This window comes from Asterias amurensis, chromosome 6, assembly GCF_032118995.1.
Source record: "Asterias amurensis chromosome 6, ASM3211899v1".
Classification (NCBI taxonomy): Eukaryota; Metazoa; Echinodermata; class Asteroidea; order Forcipulatida; family Asteriidae; genus Asterias; species Asterias amurensis.
The window spans coordinates 9,281,427-9,307,716 of record NC_092653.1 but is presented as its reverse complement, the minus strand read 5'-3'; the positions used below and the strand labels follow the sequence as shown (position 1 = coordinate 9,307,716).

Genomic DNA, 26,290 nt, shown 5'->3' with positions numbered 1-26,290 from the left:
GCCCTTGCATAATCTATGTACTATCATAACACATTTCTAGGAATTTATTTTTAATAAGATGATTCAGATCACCTGTAATACCGTTAAAAGTTGTGGCTTAGTCTGACGTTTTTTACAACACACGCGTTGAATGCTGCTGAAATGACAACCAATCAAAACCATCCTTTCACAATGTAACTGACAAGCGCGTGTATCTGTTATTATATTTAGTCTGACACCCAAACAACCCAAGTTTTTCAACACAGTGATATCCTTAGAATAGTCTAGGTGTTAGTCGTAATAGTTAGTGCGGAAAAATCATGTTGCAACAACTAACGTGAAAACATGTGCGATTCGACGCGAAAAGTAACTGAACTGCGTACACATATCACTACACTAACTAAGTTTTAAAAACATGACAACAATGATCATAACTACTGCCTAGACTTGGTTGCTAAAGGATAAATTGTAATACAATCGGAACTGTTTTCTCAACTTTTTAGTCAGATTATATTAATGCCAATCCAATGAGCGGATGAGCCTGAAAATGGAAAAGAAGGCCCAACATTTTGTCCGCCTGCTGGCCAAAAAACTCGTTGAAAATGAACATGCAAAAAAAGGTACAGTGAAAAAAAGTGGTTTCTAGTGTTTTTCTTAGTATTTATAATCAGAAAAGGATGTTCTATGTTTACTTCTTCATTGCAAGTGTCAATTATTGTTTCTTATAAATTCCATACATAAAATTGATTATTCTGTTTCTAATTTTCGATTGATAATCATAATGTCAATGATGATATTGATAATCTTATTTTGATCCAAAAACCCTCCATATCCATGCCCTCCGTCCTCGCTCTCCCAACGATTATTGCAACTAATCGTGCTATTTGTCAAGTACTCGGCAAAGTCCATCTATTCTAAACAAGTTAAATTAAAGGAATAAAGTTGAATACATTGTGATGACTCTGCAGCAGCAGAGATTCTGTCCCCTCCGTATCCGTATACAACAAACAACAAATTGTGTGTAAAATTTGTTCTGATTCGCCAACTGGGTAACTCGTGTAATTCAATAGAATCATAATCATGTTAATCAGCTGCAGAATTGTAACTATATCTAGACAATATATTTTTTACTTTGTAAGTAATACAATTCTAAGTGTTACTCTAATGTCAATAAGTCAAAACAGACGGCTACAAATATTGCATAACCTGATTGTGTGAAGTTTTATACACAAATTACAATTTTTTTGTTTTTGACAGATCCAATTCCAGAAGCACAAGAAAATGCAGAACTCAAGAAAGGATTTCGGAGAGCTTTGGACAACCTGCCAAAGACTCCTCTCAAAACTGAACTCCAGAAGAATGCAGCAACATACTTCAGAAAACTAGAAGTGTAAGATTTATATTCCGGTGATCATATTTAGGAACTTGTCAGAGCGTCCTGGCAGAGTGCCTCAGATCCAATTCTGGTGGCATTCAGAATCATGAGAATTTGGGTTCAAATCCCTGCTCGCCTGGCCAGCCGAGATTTATGTGTCCTTGCGCAGGGCACAAGCCCATAAAATTGCTTCTTTCAAACCCAGGTGTAGAATTCGTAACCTTCGAGCACCGTGATAGTTGTTGAAAAACCATCAAAATGTGGGTTCACATCAAGCCTGCAAGACTATAATTTTGGGTCGTTTTAAAAAGCAAGGCACTCGACCAGAAATTGCTTCTCCTTACTCGGGTGTATCAATGAGAACCTGAGAGGGTTCAGAGGGTATACTCCATAGCGCTCATTTAAAACAGTTTAAGGTTTTCCCAGGGAGTTGAGAAAGTTTGAGGAATGATCAAATTAGAATCCATGGTCAACGGTATCAGATGCAGCAAGTTGTTCAGAAAAGTGGCGCCCAATTTCATAAATCCTGTAAGCTTAAAACTTGCTAGCACAGAAACATCTTGCTTAACAGGAACTGCAGGTTACCAGCCAAACTTCTGTAAAGTTTACATTCTTGCAACTGGTGCCCACTAAAGAAATGTACTAAGCAGTACTTTCTGCTTAACAGCTTTAAAAAATGAATTTTGGCCAGGATAGAATCTTTAAGAATCATCAACAACCAGTCAAGTGCAGTTGTGAGCTTTTGTGAAGTTTGGATTGCTAATGATGAATTTGACCTTTTGTTAACATTTCAGGTTGGCAAGAAATAGCAGCAACGTCAAGACAAGCAACGGTAAAGAGTCGCCGAGACCAAAGGAAGGAAAGCCAAAATCTGAAGCTCGGAAAACCAAAGATGGAAAGAAAAAAAGAGGAAAATCTGAGGATGTTACAAACACTCCGCTCAGTCAAAAAAGCAGTGAGAAGATAATGCTGGAATCAGCAGAGACGCAAGCAGTCTTAATGAGGAGCTCAGGTGAACTTCTTATGAATGGTGAAAAAGACGATAGCGTTGACATGGAAACTCATCTCAAGATGGAGACAAAGGCTGAGCCTAGACGAGGAGAAGGACTTGCTTTTAATGTTTATGCAACTGATTCTACGAGTGAGATGATGGACGCACTCGTCAAACTTCCAGCGAAAAAGAAGATGAGACTAGGTGAAGAAAGTTCCTTAAACATTGAGGAGTTAGAAGGCAGTTTCAGGGAGGGCAATCGGGGATGGGCAGAAGGCCGGTAGTGTCGTCATTGAGAGGGCAAGGCCATTTTCATTTGCGGCCATTTTCTTTTTTAGTAATGTTCTCTCTGTTGGAAAATATTTAACTCTTGTGGAAACTTTTGAAGGGGCACCAAGGCCAAGTCCAGAGGTTGTGGCCTCCCACGGCCTGGGGCAGGGGAACAAATAATTTCTTGATAGTTTTTCTAATGAGCCGATAATTTGTGTACACATGTAAGGAAGAGGTCAGGATGAGAAGTGACAATTTCATCTCAGAGAAATGTGACTTCCTCAGAGAATCTTTTTTTACATGCGGAGTATGACATCACTGGATAGCATTCAGGTCTTTCAGCATTCCAAGGTCAGACATATTTTTGAGAAGAAAACAAACTTTGAAAGTGGGGGGGGGAGAGCTTAAGAAGCAACTATAATGAACTGAAAGTAAGTGCTGAAATTGGGTATAAAGGTAATGTTGAATATTTAACAAATGCACAACTTTTTTTTGGGGGGGAGGGTGGGCAGGACTCGTTGTTGATGGTTTTACCCTTTTTGTAATTTTACACACTTCTTGTATTTTTTTCTTCTCCAGCCCCTCACGCTTACAACTCACTGTGCCAAGGCAAGAGCTTTAGTGATTTTCTTCAGACTCTACACCACGATGGCAAGGTAAAAAGTTCAAATCACCAGAAGTTAGTTGCAGAAATTTCTAGAGCCCCTTGGAAAATTTGTAACACGACAGTTTCCTTCAGTACGAACCAATGACAGACAACCTAAACCAAAGCAAGAAAACTTTACTAATTTTGGAAAATCAGAAAGTCTGTGGGAAACTGTTGATGGGGCACCAAGGCCAACCCCCTAGGGGCAATAGAGACCATGGCCTCTGTCTAATCTCAGGCCCTGATTAACAAAAGTTAATTGCAGGAATTTCTAGAGCCACTGCAGCTGATTTCACGAGACGCTAGGATTAATCCTATCTCGAGTTAGGACGAGTAACACGTCCTAACTTAGGATGGGTTCAATGCGTCCTGCGTGTTTGGATACGAAACTGAACCCGTCCCAAGTCCTAAGATTTATCCTAAGTTAGGAAGAGTTTGGTGAAATCGACGGCTGGAAACTTTGTAACTCAACAATTTTTTTTTTTTTTCAGGATGAACCAGCGATGGATAACCTAACCCTTCTGAAGCAAGAAATTTTGACTGGTTTTGGATCATCGGATGTCAGTTTTTTAACTCGCTGTGAAGCCAACTGCCTCAGGTGAAGACACCTAGCACTTATTTGCAAATCCATGGACCGGGGATGTACCTTAATTGTTTAAATTTGCTATTTTTGAGTCGAGAGTATTTTATTTATTTTAAATATTCCTTAAAAGTATACCTTTGGTTTTGGAACCATGATTGGGTTAATCCTTTTAAAAGGCAGTGGACACTATTGGTAATTGTCAAAGACTAGCCTTCACAGTTGGTGTATCTCAACATATACATAAAATAACAAACTTGTAAAAATTTGAGCTCAATCGGTCATAGAACTTGCGCGATATGAATGAAAGAAAAAACACCCTTGTCACACGAAGGTATGCGTTTAGATGGTTGATTTCGAGACCTCAAGTTCTAAATCTGAGGTATCAAAATCAAATTTGTGGAAAATTACTTCTTTCGCGAATACTATGGCACTTCAAAAGGGTGCCGTTTCTCGCAATGTTTTTTACCATCAACCTCTCCCTATTACTTGTCACTAAGTAAGGTTTTATGCCAATAACTATTTTGAGTAATTACCAATAGTGTCCACTGCCTTTAAATGTAGATGTACACTGTTCACAAGAAAACTCACCTGTGAACATTTTATTTCAAAAGGTGTTTTTTTTTATATCACCAAAAATGTGCAAAGCAGTCTTAGTCCATGCAGGATGAATAATCCATAAATTAAATACAGAATCTGCGAATTTTTGTTTCAAATCAAGCAGTCTTGGATTAAAATATTTAGAGTCCCTGTCTCTAAAACCATGTTCCTTTGAAGAGAATTGTTCCTTAAAATTGTTTCTCAGAATGTTATACATTATTTCACCTGCAGTGCTTTTGTACCAAATAAGTTGTTATGGTCATTAGTTTTTGGAGTAATTACCAAAGGTAAACCCTCCCTTTGAATGTTCCTTTAGCATATTTTAACAAGAACTGTGTGGAGATTTGTGTTTTGGGTTTTTTACGACGAATCTCCAATTTTTCTACCCTATTCCAAGTTATGCTTCTTTAAGTTGATGCTTGATTATTTGCTAGACATGTTTGTTTTTCTAACATTTCGATTGGTTCTCTTGGCAGTGGCATTATAACTGTGGCTGATGAGGCATTGGATGTAAAAGACATGGCAAGGTGAGTTATTTTGGAAGAAAGTTTTCCGCTCAAATAAACAAGTTTTAAAAGAAATATATGAGTAAAGTAGTTTGTATTTAATTCTTAAGATTTTGAGAATTTATTTTGGGGGGGGCTCAAAATGGGGGTAGTACATAGGTTTTAACCCACAAATGGTTTTTCACTCTGTTTTGTTTGTCAACAGGATGAAGGAAGTCAAGGAGTTCATTCTAAGCTTCTTATTGTGGGTCAAGACACAGCATGAAGCCCTCAGCCCAGACCAAGACAAACACGTAAGGGAGGATTCTCTACTTGAATTCCTAAGTATTTTGAAGGTGGGGTAAGGGGGGGGGGTGGTCATTGATTTAACCGAAAGACAATAAACATCTCATAAAATGCACCAGGAATTGTTGTTCTTTTTCAAGAAATATGGAATGAACCCTTGGCCATAAAACATGTGAGCCATGGTATGATGAAGTCTTGGACTTGCTTTCTTAATGCCAAAGTACAACCATAATCAATGGAAACGGCCTATCAAACCGTACCCCTGGTCGGCCCAACAAAAAGAATATGTTGTGGAATTACACAACAGAGAATACGCAATGACACAATAGTTCAGAGGATTATTTCCAGTTCACTTTGGCCTTCTTTGTTACGTTTCCAAACTAACCATAACACATTGAGTGCACCCTACACAATGGAATGTCTGGGGCCTGTTACAAATCTACCGAAAGCATTCATGGACAGTGTTTTTTTTTAAACGGCCCATCCGACTTTTCTCTTGATAAAACCTGACTGTTGGCGTTAACTGGTTACAACTATGTTACGTGACTTCACAAACAATATTTATTTTTCTCATTTGTGTAACAGTCCCATCCCTTAAGCAATTTTGAAGACTTAGCGGCGGCCATGTTGTCCATCTACGTTGATCTCAGCATCATCCTATCAAGGTAAATATAATGCATTTTTTTTTCTTCAGTCTCGGTGTCTACGGGGAAAATTCTTTTCTTTTTCTGCAAATCACGTTGTCCAGAGAAAGTGGAATGCTGAAATGTATTGTATGTCATTTTAGAGCATTAAAAATATTTTCCAATAACTGAATTTGTTGGTATTAAATCATCGACAGACAAAGCGACGATAAAGGCGTGTCCGCTGGAAAAAATGCCCTGTCGAAGATCCTGCTCTTTGTGGGCCACACCCCGATGCATCAATTGAATCTCCTTTTACAGGTGACGTCACCAACGACCGAAGATTGCCAGTTCATGGTTCCTATCTACAAGTAAGTAGTCATATCGAAATGATCCAAAGTATAGGTGGATTTCACTTGAGGTTAAAGGCAGAGAAAGAAAGGAGAAGGCAATATTGTTCTCTCCCCAATATTAAATGGATATGAATGTGAAAAAAACATCAGATGACATTGTTGTATTTTTAATATTATCCAAACTGTTGACATAGAAACAATTTTGTGTTCCCGCCAAAATTGTTTTTAAGATTTGCAGATTGTCATTTCAGAATGCTTATTGACAATGGGAATAACAATTATTTAAAAAATCAAATATCAAGTAATAATTATAAATCACAAGGGTAACTGACTGAGTAAGTTTAAATTTTTTAAATATTTATATTCATATTTATATTTATATTTATACATGGTTTTTAACGATTCCTGTAAGAGGCGGCATTCCGCTGTTGGATGTCAATAAATAAATAAAAATAATTTATGGTTGAACAAACACAAATTTACTAGAGCTGTATTTGAACCACCGACCTCTGGTTTAAGGACTCGTCGCTCTACCAACTGAGCTTATCTAGCCCTATGTTTAAACGAATGATTCAATCAATCTTTGCTTATAGACACATGTTGAGTAAGGTCCCAACAGAGATGACCAATGAGCTGTTGATTAAGTACCTGTATGCAGTCAGGTTCAGCCGCGAGGTCCTCAAGATACAAGAGAAGGAATTGTTGGATGACATCGTCAGCGTAAGTCATTTATGTCTCCCTCGACAAGGTTCACAGGTCATATGTCCAATCCCCCAAAATGCACCTAAGCAACTCACAAAAAGTTGTTAATTAGCAGTTCTCCTGAAGATGAGCAGAGCGTAGTGTTTTTAAACATTGAGATCAAACAGAGTCTTTTCAGAGCCAACACTCGCTCTAAAGAGATTTACACATATTTGTACCCACAAGTTTACTATTTATTTATAGTTTCTTCCTATTGATGCACACCATGCATAGCTTCAAACAATGCACACATCGAGTAGTTGTGTATACAGACTCTATGTTATGTTCAATGTAGTTCTCGCATAATGTGCGTGAAAATGGCGACTACTTTCTTTCATGATAAACTTGCTGGTGATTTCACGCATGAAATACTATGATTTGAAACAATATTTTGGAATACCATTGACATGTAATTTCATTCTCTGCAAATAATCAAATTTGTAACACTTACAAATATTTTCATAGTGATAGATCTCGGAGGGTTTCTAGGTACAGTAGAAAATCTTGTCACTTTCCATATTATTTATTAATCTCAAATGACACCGGTAGGTCGCTTTGACGGCAGAACCATCTGAGGAATTCCTTCAGTGGATGTTCAGCACCGCCCCCAGCATCTACAGAAGTCTCCCGGAGCCGGTCAAGAATAGACAGGTCCCGGTCGTGGAACATCTTATCAAGCAAGTCACCAGAGAGTACATGGATACGTTACTAGATGTGAGTTCAGTGTCTTGGCTGGTTGGTACTTGGTGGGGTTAAAGAGGTATGATATTAGCATGTCGAGGCCGAGGGGTGTAGTTAACGGAAGCTGTGGTGTTTTCTGCAGCACAGTTTTGGTTGGAATTCAGGTTATGACACCTTTGAGCAAGAAACTTAACCATAATTTCTTCGTAACAAGTTGGGAAGGTAAGGTATTGCATTCTGCTCTACCAGCCAGGCTCCTAGTGGATGGTACCCATGCCTTTTGTCCTTATGGACTGTGAAGGGGGTAACCATGATCAGCCCCAGGACTAGGTGGCAATGCGCCCCTTGAGGAAGTTGAATTGGGTTGATAGCTCAAATTAGTAAAGCGTAGCCCTCAGGTCTCCTTAATTCAGATATCTACTTTGGATGTAGAATCAATAGCAAGAAAAGTTCTCAAGAAAAAATGTGTACGGCAAAAGTGAATATACATCATTGAAACCTCACCATGCAATATAACAAAACCATTGTAGTTTTCACATTCGATTTAATTTTTTCCTCAATCTCAGCAATTAACAGCTGAATCAAAAAGTTATTTGGATTGTCCCTCAAAGCAGGCAAATCAGAATCAGATAACAAGATTATTTTATCCGCTGGCCACTCAATACAAACAAATTGATTTGAATGGATTTTGCATTGATGATAGATCGCATCCGACGTGGAAAACGAGAGTCAGTCGCTGTCGTACGAGACCAGCCAAGAAAGCAAGGAGGAACCAGTGGGGGCGCTGTTCTTCACCGATACAGAACGAGATGAGGATTTGGCAAGACAAGTAGATGTAAGTATTTGTGTTGAAGGTCAAAATTTGACAAGCTGTTGGAATACAAAAGGAAGGAAAGTCTTTTTAAAAATGGAGGAACATGTTTTCTCCTGTGTCATAATTTGAATTCATGCAAACAATTTTTTTTTAAATCAATATCAAATGATTTGTGGGTTTGTTTGTATGTTTATTTCATTTAATAATTTGTTACGGTTTTTATGATAGTTTGGTCTATAAACAGCAATTGATTGACAACAATTTAGCAAAGACCCTACCTTCAAGCACTGTGCACTCGGTATCAGGATACAATACACTAACAAGTATATTTTGGGAGTTGGAATTGAAAGCAATAGTTTTTTTTAGAAGCATCCCAACTCATTTAGAGATAGTCATTACATGGTGTTACCGCACACCTTTCCATATTGTTTTTTTTCCACCATGCAAAGTTTCAAATTCTACTTAATATATTTTTGTAAAAATTTTTAACTTTTTTCCAAGGGCTAAATACCATGCCTAACTATTGTTTTGTTTTTCTCCTTTTCACATGAAAACTGACATTTTTGTTTCTATTTATTGGTGTTTTGTTACAGTCGGATGCAGAATCAGTGGATGTATTGCACAGCCACCTGGACACACTCTTGGGCGACATTGATAAAGAGGTACGACACCACTGTGAACAATTACCTTGATATTAACAATACTAATAGTGACTTCTTATAAAGCGCTCATATTCATCACTCAGTGATGCTCAAGGTGCTTCAAGATTCAGTATTTACCTGCAATGTATGTAGGGATTTTTATGAGAAAAACCTGGACTTTCAAAAACTTGACTCCACAAAATGCCAAGCCAGGTTAGTTCACGACATATAAGGAAAACCATGCAATTTCGAGGCGTATTTGTGTGGATCATTACATTCTGCTCTTAAAATATCTTTCTAACCATATTTATAACAAATCACCCCAACTCGCCCCATCCAAGGCAACGTGTCCCTTTAAACCACAGTAGTCGTAATGAAACTGTAGTTAACTTTTTCCTCTTGTTTCTTTGTAGCAGTCGTCTAGCGATGGTGATAGTGACGGTTCAGAAGAGGATGTCCGCAATACAAGAGCAGGTCTGTCACAGAGGAATCCATCTCACAGGTCGTCCGAATCCAAAGATGAGGACAGTGACCTCGAGATAATAGACATGGACACCAGCGCCGGACTCGATCCGAGGCTATCGGAAACCTTGAGTCTTGAAGAGCAGAGGTACAACTCAATGACAGCTGCCAAAGACAAGAAGGCGCCACCGAGTCGATCATCAAGGAAAGTCCCAAGGAGGGATTCTGGAAGCAGCCAAAACAGCCCAGCAAGAAACGCAGAAGGAAAAAGTTCGGGGGTCGAAGGAGACAGTGATGTTGTCCTCGTTGAAGCAGAGTTGCAGGTTGATTCAGACAAAGAGAGCTTTACTACAGCCAAGGATAACTTGGACACCACCAAGGAGTCCATTAATGTAGAGGTTGATGAAGAGATTACTTTTAGATGGAAGGGCAGTCGTTCTGGTGGTGACAATAATGAGGACCAAATGGAGGAGGAGGGGGAGGAGGATGCGGATGAGGAAGACCTTGAAGATGTAGAAAGAGACGGTGACGATGAAGATAGTTGTGATGAAGCTAGTTGTGATGAAGCAGACGGTGGGAATGAGGAAGATGAGACGTTGGAGTTGGAGCAACCCTCTAAGGAGATGTCAACCGAGCTAAGCATTCCGAGTCCCAAGAAGTCTCAAGAGGGCATCAAGGACATCGCCAAGAAGCAAGAGCAGTCTCCGGATGAGGCGCGCAGGAGTATGCATCTCAGATCAATGGATGCTGGGACCTCTGGCCAAGGTCAGCAGTCCAGCCTCCTGAGCTTCTTCTCTCCCGTCAAGCATCTCAGTGAAAGACAAGGGAAGGATTTAAAGAAGCCCGCCGTTGACAAAGTGGACTTGGAGGAAGTCGAAGTGATACCAGATTCTTGTGATTCTGGACAGGATGAGAAGAGCAGTAAAGATGTGAGAGTCACTCCTGAGAGACGGATGAAGAGCTTGAAGGCTTTAGAAGGCGACAGAATCAACTCAGAAAAGACTTTACCGGACAAAGCAGTATCTCAGAGTGCTAAGGGTAAACGGCTCAGGAGTCCAGTCAGAGAGAGAAAGTCTCGATCTGATCAGAAAGTAAAAAGAGGCAAGAAACCGATTAGTTCCTCCAGCGAAGGGGAAGTAGACCCAGCACTGTTTCTCTCCCCTGTTGTTTTGTTAGACAAAGTAGATGCGATTCAATCAATGATGAATCCTTCCGTTATTGAAGATGCTGTCTGGGAGGGCATCAGGCGTATCAGAGCCGAATGTGTGACCTCGCCGTCTGACCTCAAGGCACAACCGACCACCAGATCGTCGGCGTCCAAGCTCAGCATGTCTAAACGGAAGGCTCTAACCATCACAGGTGGTGTGAAGAGCAAGACGGTGGCTAGTGATACTCCGAAGCAGCTGTTCAAGCGGGCTGGAGAGGCTTCAACCCCGGCAGACAAAGCTACTGGCAGTTCCGCCAAGAAACAGGGGGTATCCCCGTTGAGCCCATCCAAGGTCAAAAGATTGGCGGCGTTTGGCGACACGTACCGCTTGCTGGCTGGTATCTCTCCCGAAAACCAGACAGATTCAGGGTCAGAGCCTGCTTCGCAGTCGAAAACCCCGCCCAAGAGGGCTAAGCTGAGACCCAAGGATCTTGGGGAGGTGTTCGCTGCAGACATGTTGAGCCAGAAACGAAGTGGCAAGAAGCAGGTGATGGATATCCAGCCAATGTCAGAGTCATCCCAGGTAAAGCAGACAACTAAGATTTTTATAGCAAATGGGTCTTCAATAGTCTCTTGCTACAAATCTTAAAAGGCTATTGAAGCCTAAAACTTTTATTTCATGTCAGCCCTTGTACCCCTTAAAATGTTCCTACTTTTTTCCAAGGACCAAACTTGCCTGGACACCAGACTCATGGACAAACCTTTTGTGAATTCCCAAGTTCTAAAATTTGAAATTGGCTAACTAATCCTACCTATCTAGATGTACCGATTAATCACTGTCCAAAATCCAACAACACTGTCTAAGCTATCTCAACACTTGAGTTTGTGAAACTACAAGATTGCTTGGCGTAAAAAGCATAGAGTTGTTAAACGTTGAGATAACGGTACCAAAGTCATTAAATCCAAGCAAAGGTGGAGGGTGTTTGATTTGAATCCATCTCAATTGAAGGATATAGCAGAAAATTGCTACTGAAAAATTTCCGTCCCCCATCATTTTTAAAATGTCAAAGGTAAAAATAGATCTGACATCCCGTCCCCGGAATCAATTGGGGGACCTCCGACTCTGAAGTCAAGCAATTTTCTGCTGGACCAACTACTGATCAATTTCCGTCCCCCAATCACAAATAAATTAATATCTGTTCATTATGATTTCATCAGGGAAGCATTGAATCTGGACAGGGCAGCAACACCCCAAGTCGGAGGAGCTTAGCGAAGAAGCCTCAAACCCCTTTGACGCAGAGGAAGAGGATGTTGGTTAAATCTGCCTCGCCCCAGGAGAAATCTGCCTCGCCCCAGCAGAAATCCGCCTCGCCCCAGCAGAAATCCGCCTTGCCCCAGCAGAAATCTGCCTCACCCCAGCAGAAATCCGCCTCGCCCCAGGAGAAATCTGCCTCGAAGCTCCAGAAGACAAAGAAGACAGAAAGCAGGTATTATTATACCTTCCTTTTGGAGGTTTCTTAGAAGGATGACCATGGGCCAGAGGCCAGTGATTTTAGCATCAGGCCAGTAAACATTTAAATCGTACTAGTTGGGCATATTTGTGTGTCTGATAAATACAAATATCTTTTACATTAGTATAAAAAAAAACTTGCTACATGTTCTTTTCAAAAACAGTATTAAAAAAAAATTATAATAATTCATGCAGATTGCACAAAATAAAAAAAACCAAGAAGGCGAGTCTAAACAAATTTTTTTTACCAAAATTATCTGAGTGAGTATAATCTGGCCGAGTTGGATATGGAACGCAGACGCGCTATATTTTCCGTATTTCCACGAGCGCGCGTATGATAACGTATTTATCTTCAAGCAAACTTGGCGCGTGACATAGAACACACAAAACGCATGGTAGTGATATTAGCCGTGCAATATAGGTTTTTATCACCACTCCATTCTGCCAATCTGATTGGAGGATTAGCGCGTACTTGAAGATAATAATAATAACAATAACAGCCGGTTTTTATACAGCGCTTTATACACCTTAAGGGCATCTTGAAGCACTTCCACATTGTTACCCCTATTCACAGGGCCATTTAATTCATTTTATAAACCATCTCGGCTCCCTGGGGAGTATACAGACTGTGCTGCTAAGTATAGCGCACTAAGCTAATCAGTCACAAGAACCCTCTCTGCCCTCACAGGTACCCATTTACCCCTGGGTGGAGAGAAGCAATTATAGGTGTCTTGCTCAAGGACACAAGTGTCACGACCGGGATTCGAACCCACACTCTGCTGAACAGAAACACCAGCAATGGCTAGACATGACTGTTTCCATCACATGCCAACTTATCATCCTATTGTTTCATTTCATGTACCTAGGTCAGATCTGGCAGGCGCAACGAAGGGCGCCCTCAAGAGAAGAGCTTCTCTCCCAGCATCTAAGACGGCCAAAACACGTAAGTCGGCAATGCATCATATTTTTTGCTCTTTTTGACTTTTTCATTTAATTTCATTTTATTAATTCTGGTTGTGAAGCCAAGGACTCTCGGAAAAGCGATATGAGAAGAAAAAGAAGGAAGTTTCAGTGTTAGATATGGAAGGAAAACCCTCGCAGTCAAGTAGGGACTGAAAACCTACTCCACATAGTGCCCCCCCGTCAAGACCACGAATCCACACTCTGCTGATCAGAAACACACCAGCTTGAGTCACTTGTGCTTGAATGCTCAGTGACGAAACGCCACTATAAATCAAATTTAAAGAAATGCACAGATCACTGTTGCTAAGAAGGCCAATAAGAGACAAGTACAATTCCCTTGAACAATAAAACCGTAAACTATTCCTCCATTGTTTCACTTAAAAACAGTGAACACTATTGGTGATTGTCAAAGAGTAGTCTTCTCAACATAAGCCAAAAACCTGTGAAAATTTGAGCTCAATTGGTCGTCGAAGTTGCAAGATAATAGAGAAAGAAAAAAACACCCTTGTCACACGAAGTTGTGTGCTTACAGATGCTTGATTTCGAGACCTAAAATTCTAAATCTGAGGTCTTGAAATCAAATTCGTGGAAAATTACTTCTTCTCGAAAACTACATTACTTCAGAGGGATCCGTTTCTCACAATGTTTTATACTATCAACCTCTCCCCAATACTAGTAATCAAGAAAGGTTTAATACTAATAATGATTTTGAGTAATAACCGATAGTGTCCACTGCCTTTAAATGAATACTGAGTTTGAGTATAATTTTACAGGTTGGTTGTATGGTGAATTTATTGGATTCTAGGAGAGGAATCTACCACAAACTAAAGAAGTGTATTCCCTTGAATCAATCTCAACATTTTGTAACAAAATTGTTTTTTTTCCCCTCTTGTTTTTGTCTCCCTTTAGCCACAAAGGTGAGCAGAAAGTCTGTTGGGTCCAAGAAGTGAATTTCCTGCGAAGATTCATCCGTGCTGCTTTTTACATCTGTTTTTTAAACTGAAGGCACCACAACAGGTTTTGACTGTTCTCTGCAAGTTTACAAGTTGCCACAGTTTTTATACGTGTTGAAAAGATTTCTTGACCAGTTTAGTGTTATGGAATTCCTTTTTTTGTTTTAAAAGACGGGAAGAAAAAAGATTATTTTATTGTTTTGAACTCTTTAGAGACCATGCGTTGCTTATCCTTGAACCCTTCTACGTTCAGTATCATCCAGTGTGTTTTTAGTGGGCAGATAACAATGTCAGTATGCATGGTGTGCACGAGCATGCGGCATAATGTCTCCTCGCCAAAAAACAATTCAACTATGAAAACAGTAGATTTTATTGTACAACCAGTTCTTCAAAATATAACAGCACATTTTGTTTGATTCTATTGGACTGAGCACTGCACCAGCAAACTGATTATGCTTTATATTGGAACATAATCAGAGTCCAACAGTTTGGGTGTTGAGTTACTGAATGATGTTGGGCTGAAGACTGCACTCGTAAACTGATTATGATTGACACGAGATTGGGCATACCACCATGATCAGAGTCCAACAGTTTGGGTGTTGAGTTTTGTAAGTGGAAGGATCCTATTAAATCACTCCAGAACCCGTCGCGATTCTCTAAATTTAGACCCAATCATTGTCATTCATTGCAAACCATTCTCAAAAATATAAAAATGATTATTTGATTAAAAATAAAATAAAAATCATCAACAAAGAAGACAAATTATACAAAGCTTAATTTTCACTAAATTATTGAATTTCATAAGAGTAAAGATGATTGTGGTGATATTTGAACAAATTTTGATTTCTGATTTTGCTCAACAAAAAGTAACATAAGAAATCGGTTGATTTATCTGCATTTTATCATAAAAATCAATTGTGTTTGAAGCAATTCGGTCCTGAGCACAGTTTCATTGAGCTTCTCAGTCACTAAAAGTAAAAGAAAGCGTGAAACAATTATGCTACGCTGAAGAAGGATTACCAGCCTAACTCCATGAGACATGTACCATTTGTGACTGGTTTCCTACTCATGTTTGCTTAGCAGAAAAGTGTTGAGCATTATTGTCTCCTTCAGCAGCTCAATTGAGTTTTGCTCCAGTTATCGAAGTACTAAATTAAAACAGAACTGTTCACGTTATACTCTGTGTCAACTTGAGATTGGTTTGTCATTTGTTTGTTTGGGGGTGTTGGTTCTGATTTGTATTTCTTTGATTTCCTGTCCTCTGGTACTACGTTCCTATTATAAAGAGGTGTTTACTTTTTAGAGTTGACTGTACAAAGACGAGCTTAATGTAAGGAAGCAAAGACAAGAAAAGTTTAGTTTTGATCTCGCAAGTCTGAATATTGGTGGGGGGTTTTCACCATTTGTTGCGACTCCGATAAACGATTGAGCTTAAATTTTCCATGTTTGATATATCATTTATTACAAGTTGGGTTACACAAAGTTTGGATACTGGTCTATGACAAACTAAGGTTGAGTGAGGCTTAAAGAATAAGAAGTCATTATGAATAATTAAGATTAATTTGTTTTAAATTACTTTATTATAGGTTTTTTTTCAATTTGAACCATTGGTCTTGTTTCCAGCCCGCAATTATACAAATAAAATTGACAAAACCTATATCTCATAGAATGATTGTTTAAAAACCACACATACAAAAAATGAAGGGGAAAAAAAAAATAAAAAATTGTATTTAATTTTAACCTACATTATCCACCACCAGTGTTTTTCCTAAGGTTAATTCAGCGTTAGTTAATGTTTTAAAACAAATTGCATACAGATTATAGCTGAGTGAAGTAAAACATTATGCCAGCTGTTAAATTAGTTTGACTGAATTATTTTATAACAAATTTAAAACAATGTCTGTCTAATTACACCATTGCTGATATGGTTAACAGAAATATACAAGATATGATTGATAGACCTAGATTTAATGATTAAACAAATTGTCTGAGGAATTCATTTTGACCTTGATAAACCTTGATAAATTGGTTGACAAATAAGCTCAGCAACTTAACAGAAATGGCAACCATTTGAATTGCTATACAGCTAACGCTGCTATCAACGCTTCCCTGCAATACTTATGCTTAACAATATTTTTTTGAATAAAAGCTCTCTGAAAGTGGACTCTGAAACATTTTGCTCGGTCCAAATGTGTATCAGACAAACTTGACAAAAACAAAGAAAGCAAGATATGTATTCAATGATTAAAACAAACTTACAAATCATACTCTACTTATGCAAATGGGCGGTAAATTTTGATTTTGAAACATTTTGGGTTTCCTGATTCACTCATAAAAGAAATAATAATATTTCAAGTCATAAAAATAACTTGATAACTTGACTAATTAATACTACCAAGTTAAAAGTCTACATATTTTTCTATTTTATTTTTTTCTTATTTTGGGGGTATTGCAGGATAATATGAAACTTAGGTAAATTAAATTTTATGATTGTTTTGGTTCAGCATTAAAGGAGCATTCTTTTGCTGTAATAATTAGCCACCATTTTTACCAAGTGGCCAATCCGATTTAGTAAAAATGTATCAAGAATGTGAAGAAAGAAACCCCTGAATAATGTTAAAACTGCAAACTTTGAATGATTAGCTATTTGTGAAAATGGTAAAATTGGACACATCAACTTTTATCAGGGGGAAATTCAACCCGAAAGCATTTTCAATATATATTTAGAAATGGTGAATTACATACAATACTATAAAAAAAATTATCTTACGCTATCTATACACACTTCATCTACTACTTCATGTAAAATGATTTTTTTACTTGTACAAAATATTAATGATGGATTCAAAAAATTTTTTTAGGTTGGAGTCGCAATTAAAAGTATCGTTTTTTAACTGAGCAATGGTGTATTCTTTCATGACAAAGTGAAGTTTAAATGCAAAGATTTGAGGACACGTTTTTTTTTCTGGCCTAAGCAAGGATTGTCTGCTAAGCTACTTTTTCGCAATCAGGACCAGTTGATCCTGAATTAATTTTCTTAGAGATTAGTCTGTACTTTTCCAAATGTTTTTTTTAGCAAGTTCTTGTCCTGCCATTTTATCACTTTCTCGATACGAGTCAGTACATTATTAAATTACAAACGTATTCTTAAGTTTACACAAAACGATATCAACCAAGACTAGAAGGCACTTTGTTACTAACGAGTCTCCACACAAATAAGTACAGAATGGAAATGAATACAAACTCAATCCCTAAGTTAAAGGAACACGTTGCCTTGGATCGGTCGAGTTGGTCTTTGAAAAGCGTTTGCAACCATTTGTTATAAAATGCATATGGGTAAAAAGATGTAAAAGTAGAATACAATGATCCACACAAACATGCCTCGAAATTGCACGGTTTTCCTTTTACCTTGTCGACTAACACGGTGGGCCATTTATGAGAGTCAAATCTTTGACTCCCATAAATGGCCGACTGTGTTACATGTAGTTCATAAAGTAAAAGGAAAACCATGCAATTTCGAGGCAAATTTGTGTGGATCATGGTGTTCACATGCCTCGAAATTGCACGGTTTTCCTTTTACCTCGTCGACTAACACGGTGGGCCATTTATGGGAGTCAAATCTTTGACTCCCATGAATGGCCGACTGTGTTACATGTAGTTCAGAAAGTAAAAAGAAAACCATGCAATTTCGAGGCAAATTTGTGTGGATCATGGTGTTCACATGCCTCGAAATTACACGGTTTTCCTTTTACCTCGGTTTTCCTTTGACCTCGTCGACTAACACGGTGGGCCATTTATGTTTGACTCCCATAAATGGCCGACTGTGTTACATGTAGTTCGTAAAGTAAAAGGAAAACCACGCAATTTCGAGGCAAACTTGTGTGGATCATGGTATTCTACTTTTAAAACATCTTTCCAACCATATGCATTTTATAACAAACGGTTTCAAACGCTTTTTATAGACCAACTCGTCCAATCCAAGGCAACGTGTTCCTTTAATAACATTACCGTCACTAACACCCCCCCCCATCAACGTCATTGATAGAGACTGACTGGTCTAGACTCAAATCCCTCTGTTACTGTAGCACACACATAGAGGTATAAAACATAACCAGGGAGAAACACCTAACCTGCGCTGGCCCACCATGGGTTCAATTCCCTACAGGTAAAATAATAATACATGTACCTGGCTACTTATATAGCACTCAGGTCCGTGACGCTCATAGCACTTCAACATTATTACTCCTGGTCACTGGGCCTTACTTTGTTCCTTAAACCATCTCAGCTCTCTGGAAGTATACAGCCCTTGCGCCAAATATGTAGCACAATAAGCTATAAATCGATCAAAAAAAAAATCTGCCCTCACAGGTACCCATTTACCCCTGGGTTGAGAGAAGCTTATGGTTAAGTGTCTTGCTCAAGGACACAAAGTGTCACGACCGGGATTCGAACCCACACTCTGCTGAACAGAAACACCACAGCTTGAGTTTGATCCTCTTATCCGCTCGACCATGACACCCCCAAGTAAATTTCACCTTACAAAATTTTGTGTTATTCAATGGAGCTGCAGAATTTTCTAATCTGCCCAAAATGGACCCATCTGTTGGCGAAAAAAAATACCGCGCTGGTTGGCACGGCCGAATGTTAGCAAAACATGAAACCCTGTTGACAGATGTTGTGTCCATATTCATCATTTCTGCAAACTTTCAAAAAACAAAAAACAGGACCTATGACTGGTTGCTTCGTCTCCAACAAGATTAACACTAATTTTGAATATTTGTGTAACATTGTTAAAAGTTTTAATAGATGTTAAATTTGCATCGGGGATAAAGAAGATTAATTTTTGGTTTTTACCCATATACACCGATGTGTGTAGCACTGTATACTCAGTACTTTCCCGAGTCCTGTGAAAAAAATCACAGGCATTTTTTTTTTTTTTTTTTGCTCGGTTGTATATGTTTTTGCTTTGCATTTACGGATTCCCATAGTTTTCCAACCTTGGTAGACAAAAACTTGGGCTCCAATGTTAAAATAGAAAGGTCTATGCTTCTTGTCGAGCCGTTTCCCATGATTTTGTATGCCCCTTATAGTTCTATTATACTTTACAATTTGCAGGCTACACACTTTCTTTCTTTTGTCCACAGACACTAACCGACATACTAAGTGGTCTTTAGCATCACAAAATGGGTCATTGAAAAATATGCCATTTAAGAAAAACAATTTTGATTTAATGAAATAATACGTTTACATTTTGTTTCGGGTGGCAAAATTGATTTATCAGTGTTGTGGGTAATTTGACAGCATTATTGTACTAAATACTTTTCCACCCCCTAAAATTGCAACTTAACCCAGGCTGTACTCAAACATTCAAGTGTCTTGGCTTAAAAAAGAGAGCATTTCAATTTTCTTGGTATATATACAAGTTTAAAATGGCCGTTAAAATGTACACCAATCAAAACTAGGCTGAGAGAGCTAGAAATATTTTCTACCAGTACAAAGTTGAAAAATATTTTATCCAAAGATGAGAAGAAAAAAAAAAGAAAAAAACGTTAACTTAGCCATTATGACAACTATAGCATTTTTTATTGTATTCCCTGTATACTCGTATGATCATCCATTTATATGATTACAAGGAACCAGACTATATCCCATTTTCCCAGTCAGCCTCAATTTCACCACATCCCAATAGTCAGGGGGGGGGTACTTCATGACCATATTCAGACAGCAATTGTTGAAATTTATGCTACATGATAATGTGTTGTATTCCGTGCTATGTTTTTGCTGCGACTGAATCTGTACCACCAAATAAGGCGACACTTTGATGGCCTGAGGAAGACTTGTAAGTCTAGGACCACTGGTTCTTTCCACGACCAAGCCCTTTGGTTTACTGACATTGCTGTCCAAACTTTAGTCTCTCCATTTAAAACGTCATTTAAAGCAACTCTTCCATTCATACCAACGGGGTGTTATTATTATTATTTTTATTAGAGATCGCCTAACATCAGAAGGCAGGGAGGCCACTTCAAAGTGAGAACTAGAATAGACTGATTTGTGCTCTCAACCCTATCAACCACTAACAACTGTCACCGGGAGCATGTTGCTGACTACACCTGGGCTGAAACAGGGTTACCCCCTCCACAGTCCATATGGATGTATCCACTAGAAATGCCTGGCTGATTAAGCAGAATGCAATACCTTCCTAACTTGTTACGAAGCAATCATGGTTTAGTGCCTTGCTCAGGGGCACAAGTGTCATAACCAAGGATCGGGCCCACACTCTGCTACTGATAAGAACAGAGCTTGGATTCGGTGACCTAGCCCGCTCAGCCATGACACGCCACAATGGGGTAAACATTGGCTCTCACTTCCCAGTAAAATGCAATAGTCAATCAACACTAGGCCCTTGTCAACACATGGATGGCGACACATGGCATCAAAACATTACCTCTTTTAAACCCCCCTGAGAAAGAAACATGTTTTTAGTGGAAAGTATGAGCCAGCCCCGATTACAAGGAGCTACTCTCAAGGTCTAAAAAGGAGTCTATTCTTTTAACTCCAGACGTCACAAGCGTACCGTCCTTTGGACTGTAACTTCTTGATGTAGTCGTCGGCCTCTTGCTGTGTCTTGCCACCCTGCTCGCTGATTATCGTTCGGATGACCTTCTGAACATCGGGTGCCATGTAGCGAGCGTCTCTGTAGAGAGAGAAAACATGTAAAAGTTGAGGTCAGTTCAAATTATTTCCTGTTCTGGAAAGATTACCGGCGTCAACTCAAGGTATTGATCACTGCGGTCTTAATCAAGATAGGCGAGGGGGCAGGTTGGGCTAGAGTAATAATTATGGGGGGTGGAGCTTTATACTTTATAAAGAGAAAAACCATTAACAAAGTGCAAAATATAAATAAATACTTGTATATTTGTTAACGTTATTTCAAGTACGACTTTTCCAAAGAGGCTAATATTTGCATGGTGGAAGTATTATAGCTAAGAGAGGTTTGCTGTAACACCAGGAGAAGGACGATCAGAGCATACTTATCGAAAAGTCGTTAATCATCAGTTCTTTTCAAAACCAACACAACTTAAAAAGAGATATTCACATGGTGTTACCGCAAACCTTTCTTAGGCTTCCAAACAGACACTTCGAAATGTTTTGGCAACATATCTCCCCAACAGTATTAGTTACTCACCCACACACGTATATATGTCCGCCCTCTTCCAGCAGCTTCCATATTCTCTCCTTCTCCCTGGACATGATATGTTGTACGTACTCCTTAGCCCCGGTCTCTCTGGAAAAGGCCGTGAAGACCGCTGCCAACGTCTTGTCAGCCAGATAGCCGTTGATCTCATTCTCATAGATGTAGTCGTGGTTACGATTGCGACAGCCGAAGAACAAAATGGTTTCCCCAAGAACTTTTCCTGTGACGGAGGTAAATGAAGCAAGTTGTTTCACTAGAATGAATGCGTTTCAATTTGAGACTTTGTTTTTAGTACAAAGTGATGTTTAATTAAAGTATTAACTGTTTTACATAAAAAAATATGTAACTTCAACTAACAGTAAGCACCTTTGGTAATAGACAGGTAAACAAGTATTAGGCAACAATTTAGGTAAAAACATATCCTATTCTACTTCAACAATACAAATCTTAATTTACAGTAAGCGCCTTTGATAATTACCGGTATTCCAGTAACCAGTTAATGTTTAAGATATAAACAAATCATAGCATTCTCTTAGCTGTCAAATCTTACTTTACAATTGGAACTTTAAGTAACTAGTCTGCCATCGATTTTCACAAAACTCTTCCTAACTTAGGATTAATCTTAGGACTTAGGACAAGTTCAGTTCCGTATCCGATGATGTTAGGACGCATTAAACCCATCCTAAGTTAGGACGGGTTACTCGTCCTAACTCGAGATAGGATTAATTCTAGCGTTTCGTGAAATCGGCAGCTGGTGACATGTTTACCAGTATTAACTGAAGTTGACCAGTATATTACTTAGGCCTAATGTTAACCATTTTAGACAAAAACAACTTCCAATTTACAGTTAGATAGGTAATGAATTTAGCCTGATCGTCAGTTGATGCTGCGTTTTCAAAAGTTGAACGAGAGGTGAGCAAAGCTACACATATTATACTTGTCCAATTACAATAATTCAACAATTAAAACTCACATCAATTTTTTATCAGACCATATTATTATTAAATCAAAATAAAATCATAATAATAACAGAACTGATAAAGCGCAATTCCAGAGATGATCATTGCGCTTCACAAACATAGTACGCAATAGATATGATAAACAACATCAAGTCAAATATTATAAATATAAGAACAACAACACAAGCAAAGTGACACAATAGAACATTATGGTTTGAGAAATAAAAGGAGGAATGGTTGAACTGATACATCTTGCACATAAATTATAGGATTGATTTGGGATGAACAAAGAATATTTGACAAGAGCGGGATTTCAACCAATGTCCTCTGGATTAACGTGCCGTCGCTCTACCAACTGCGCTACCTAGCCTTTTGTTGGCGGTCTACCTACTTTGTCAATATCTTCGTTCGGGATGCCAGTCAGAAGCCATGCAATCTGTAACTGCCATGTAGCCCATGATCACACCCAAGTTTACAATACAACCAGGGAAGCGGCAACCATAGGATCACCAAGGTTCGACTTCCAATCACATAAAAAGGTCAAAGTAAATGTCACGTGGGGAAATAAAATTGTCCAATGAAGTATGTTATTACAGAGTATCCCAATTTCTTAACATAAGACTAAATTTTCTGTTTCAGGTTATTTTTCTGTTCACACTTTTACTGAAAACATTAATTACAGAAATGAGCAAAAAAAAAAGAAATATTTTTTGTTTTGTTATGATCATACTGAAGAGAATGGTTAAGGGTCAAGGACGTAACAATTCATGTTTCATTTCCCTACCTTCGCTCTTGGCAAAATGTCTCTCTTGAATGAACCCACGGAATGGGGCGAATCCGGTCCCGGGTCCCACCATGATCACCGGCGTAGCCAGCTTGAACGGCAGACGGAACTGTGACTTCCTGACGTAGATGGGCACGGTCGGCGTGCTCTGAGGGCCGTTGGGCACCTTCTGCTTGAGCCAGGAGGTGGCGACGCCGTTGACCTGGCGACCGATGCGCGTTGAGTACTTGGTGAGAACTGCGGTGATATGGATACTCGTTGGGTATTCCTGTCGAGTAGTTGGGGAAAATGAGTCGAATGATAAACAATTTCTCTTGTCGAGCAAAATGCTACAAAATTACTCAAACAATCAATTGCTACTCATAACTCGCATTCAGTGTGCAAACTATAGTCTTTAATTTGTTGCGAAGCTGAGTGAAATATTGCAATGAATAAGGCATAAAATGATTTAGAGAAGTAACCGTCAATGCATTTTTTACAATCCTAAAAAATATTTAGTACTTTTTAAAAACTATTTAGCACTGGCTGATAAGAGGCCCTTAAGCAAAGATTAATTGCTGTTGAAATTCCAGTGGGTCCTTACCTTGGGTGATGAGGAGATGGAGTAGTAGCGTGCATGCAGGCGTGGTAAGAGCTCACAGAGATGATCCAGAGGGGGTTTGAGTGATGGAAGATCCTCCAAGATGGCTACGATACTACGGTGATCTTGGATCACCCACTCGCTGTACTCTTTCTAAAATAAAAAATAAACGCCAAGTAATTATATATTTATTTATTTTATTTCTTGTTTCAACTGAGTAACCCGATCAGGGGTAACCACTGGTCTCTGATTGGTCACAGCTATAACAAAGATACGATAAGAATTAAACATACAATAAAGAATTAAGTACTGAGCATACAGTGCTAACACACATTGGTGTATATGGGTCAAAACAAAAATTTATGTTCTTTATCCCCAATGCAAATTTACCATCTACTAAAGAATGAAACAGAAAATAAGAACACAAACAGCTTTACAAACTATAATCACAAACAAGAACAAGTAACAATCCAGCCGAGAAACAGACTGGGTTAAATTTAATTTGATGTTTGGGGTGAATGAAGAAAAAGTAACTCCGTGAACAAATTGACAACATCTGGAGATTGCCAACTTTAGGGCTAGAAATCTAAGTTGGTGGAGCACCAGCATGTTAATCAAGAGGCCCTAGTTACAAACCCTCGGCTAGTTCTAGTGGGTGCGTTCGTTAAGCTTCCCTGGGTGTACCCCGCAATGCTCACTCGGTGAGCCCCTGACAAGAGCTAATCGAACAATCACACTCGTCCTCTCCTGGTGACGGAATGCACCTCAGGTCACCCCCAAGTGACCCACTCCACAAGCAGGGCACTGGGGGCTGACCCGGGTGAGCCCCTCAAAGCTATTCGAACGTACCGGGGCAGACGGGGGTCGACCAAGGGAAGCTAAACGAACGCACCCAGTGTTCACTCACCCCAAAATGAGGAACAAGTATATACAAATAGTGAAACATTACAAACAGTTGTAATGGTAATAATAATAATAACAAAAGTTAAAATGTGCAGGGGCTCTCGGCAGGTTTTTTGCAAACCTGTGGGGCATTATTCTGGACCAAAATATTTGCAGGATTGGCCAAAGTTCGCTGAATCGAAATGAGCTTTTAAAATCCTCACTATGCAATCTGGAGCATTCCATATAAATTTCTCTTGATGTTTTTTGTGTGAGATTATTATCGTTTAAAAGAAACGTATTGGCCAAAAGTTACACGTATCGCTAAGCATGCTTACCACCAGCACATATCCACCCTTGGAGCACTTAAGGTGACAACAAGCTTACAGGTATATGACAAACAAAATTACAAATACATACATGAAAAATGCTAATGAAAATGCATTACAATGAGCATGAAAAGGCTTTCAATACTACATAAAACGATAAATTCAATACATCTGAATCCTGTTTGTCAGTGACGTAATTCCACTGTGAAACACGGCAACTTTACACACAACAAATAACAGCGATGAAAAATGGTGTAAAATGTTTTTAAAACAACCATGACAATAGAAATAAGCATCGAACGGAATAACAAAAACTTTTCTTGATTTGCGCAGATTTACCTTTCCTTCCGGTGTCGATGATGACAACAATAGGAGGAAGTCCTTATCCTTCTGGTCGGTAGCGTACTCAGCGATGTCTTTGATGACGTTGGTACGCGGTACTGAAGTGATGTCTAGGTAGTGAGAGAGGGCAGTGCGGTAGGTACAGGGGCAGGGGAACGGGTGCTTCTTGCTGGCATCCTCTATTAAGGAAAAAAAACAAGCATTTTCAAAGTTTTAATAAGAATTCTTTTTTACTTTTCAATGGGAGACTTTGGGGACGCTTGGTGGCAGCAGACCTACCAGGTAAAACCCATTGTTCCCGGTAATGTGCGCACGCTCAGAACTACGTAAACAATTGAAATTTACCCGGTAAGTCTGCTGCTACCTATCGTCCAAAAGTCTCCCATTAAATCTTTACTGTCCAAACAATGATAAATCCATACACATAACTTGAAACACAATTTCAATTGAATAATGCAGCAATGACAAGACAATGCACAACAAAATTAATACATATGATACACGTACAACAGAAATATACCAATTTCTGAGACGAAATTTTTTTTACTGAGACATTGTTTTGAAATTCCCAATAACTACAGCACCTCAGGAAGTATTATTTTGAAGGGAAGTTTTCACCCATCTTTATCATCAAACTGTGTAAGTTTAATGTAAATCTGTTGACATTGTGGGCATTGTGTGGAACCCAAGTACCAAAAAGTACCCAAACCTTTCAAAGCAAGTAGAGTGTAAAGCTTGGGCGATATCAATTTATTTTATTCACGATATATGGCCGAAAATATATCGCGATATTCGATATAATCGCGTTTAATGAAATTTGACATCAGTCTTCAAACTCCAAGTGAAAGTTGTAGAAAAGAGGTGTTCTAATGACCTATTCTTCTGGTTTTACTCCAAACCTATAGGGTGCAAGATGTCTTAGCTAGGAAATACATCGCGATATTTAATCGATATTGCGATATGTCGCGATTGTTGCGATATATCACGATATATCGCGATATATCGATATTTCGATTAAAACCAAATCCATCCCATATCGAAATCGTTTCCAAATTAATATCGCGATATTCGATAATCGTGATATCGCCCAAGCTTAGTG

At 38.9% G+C, this 26,290-nt stretch overlaps 2 protein-coding genes across 4 annotated transcripts in view; one reads left to right on the top strand and one right to left on the bottom strand.

The window, feature by feature from the left end:
• The first annotated feature begins 299 nt into the window (after positions 1-299).
• LOC139938740 (uncharacterized) lies at positions 300-15,296 on the top strand. 2 transcript variants are annotated; one of them, XM_071934357.1, is made up of 17 exons: positions 300-599; positions 1,237-1,369; positions 2,149-2,549; positions 3,195-3,271; positions 3,753-3,859; positions 4,918-4,968; positions 5,153-5,240; positions 5,818-5,897; positions 6,074-6,226; positions 6,802-6,928; positions 7,499-7,663; positions 8,334-8,465; positions 9,038-9,106; positions 9,502-11,277; positions 11,913-12,181; positions 13,071-13,147; positions 14,077-15,296. In XM_071934357.1, exons 1-17 carry the CDS (start codon positions 515-517, stop codon positions 14,115-14,117), a joined length of 3,831 nt encoding a protein of 1,276 aa, XP_071790458.1. In that variant the 5' UTR covers positions 300-514; the 3' UTR covers positions 14,118-15,296. The 2 variants fall into 2 exon arrangements, with proteins under 2 accessions (XP_071790458.1, XP_071790457.1); XM_071934356.1 differs by having other exon boundaries at positions 9,499-11,277.
• A 381-nt stretch (positions 15,297-15,677) lies between these two features.
• LOC139938741 (NADPH--cytochrome P450 reductase-like) overlaps positions 15,678-26,290 on the bottom strand; it is a 34,811-nt gene continuing 24,198 nt past the window's right edge. For both annotated transcript variants that reach the window (XM_071934360.1, XM_071934358.1), the window contains exons 11-15: positions 25,189-25,370; positions 23,642-23,791; positions 23,059-23,326; positions 21,307-21,535; positions 15,678-20,814 (exon numbers count right to left, since the gene is read on the bottom strand). In XM_071934360.1, coding sequence (XP_071790461.1) covers positions 20,670-20,814; positions 21,307-21,535; positions 23,059-23,326; positions 23,642-23,791; positions 25,189-25,370 — 974 coding nt within the window. In that variant the 3' untranslated portion in view covers positions 15,678-20,669. The remainder of the gene's footprint in view (positions 20,815-21,306; positions 21,536-23,058; positions 23,327-23,641; positions 23,792-25,188; positions 25,371-26,290) is intronic.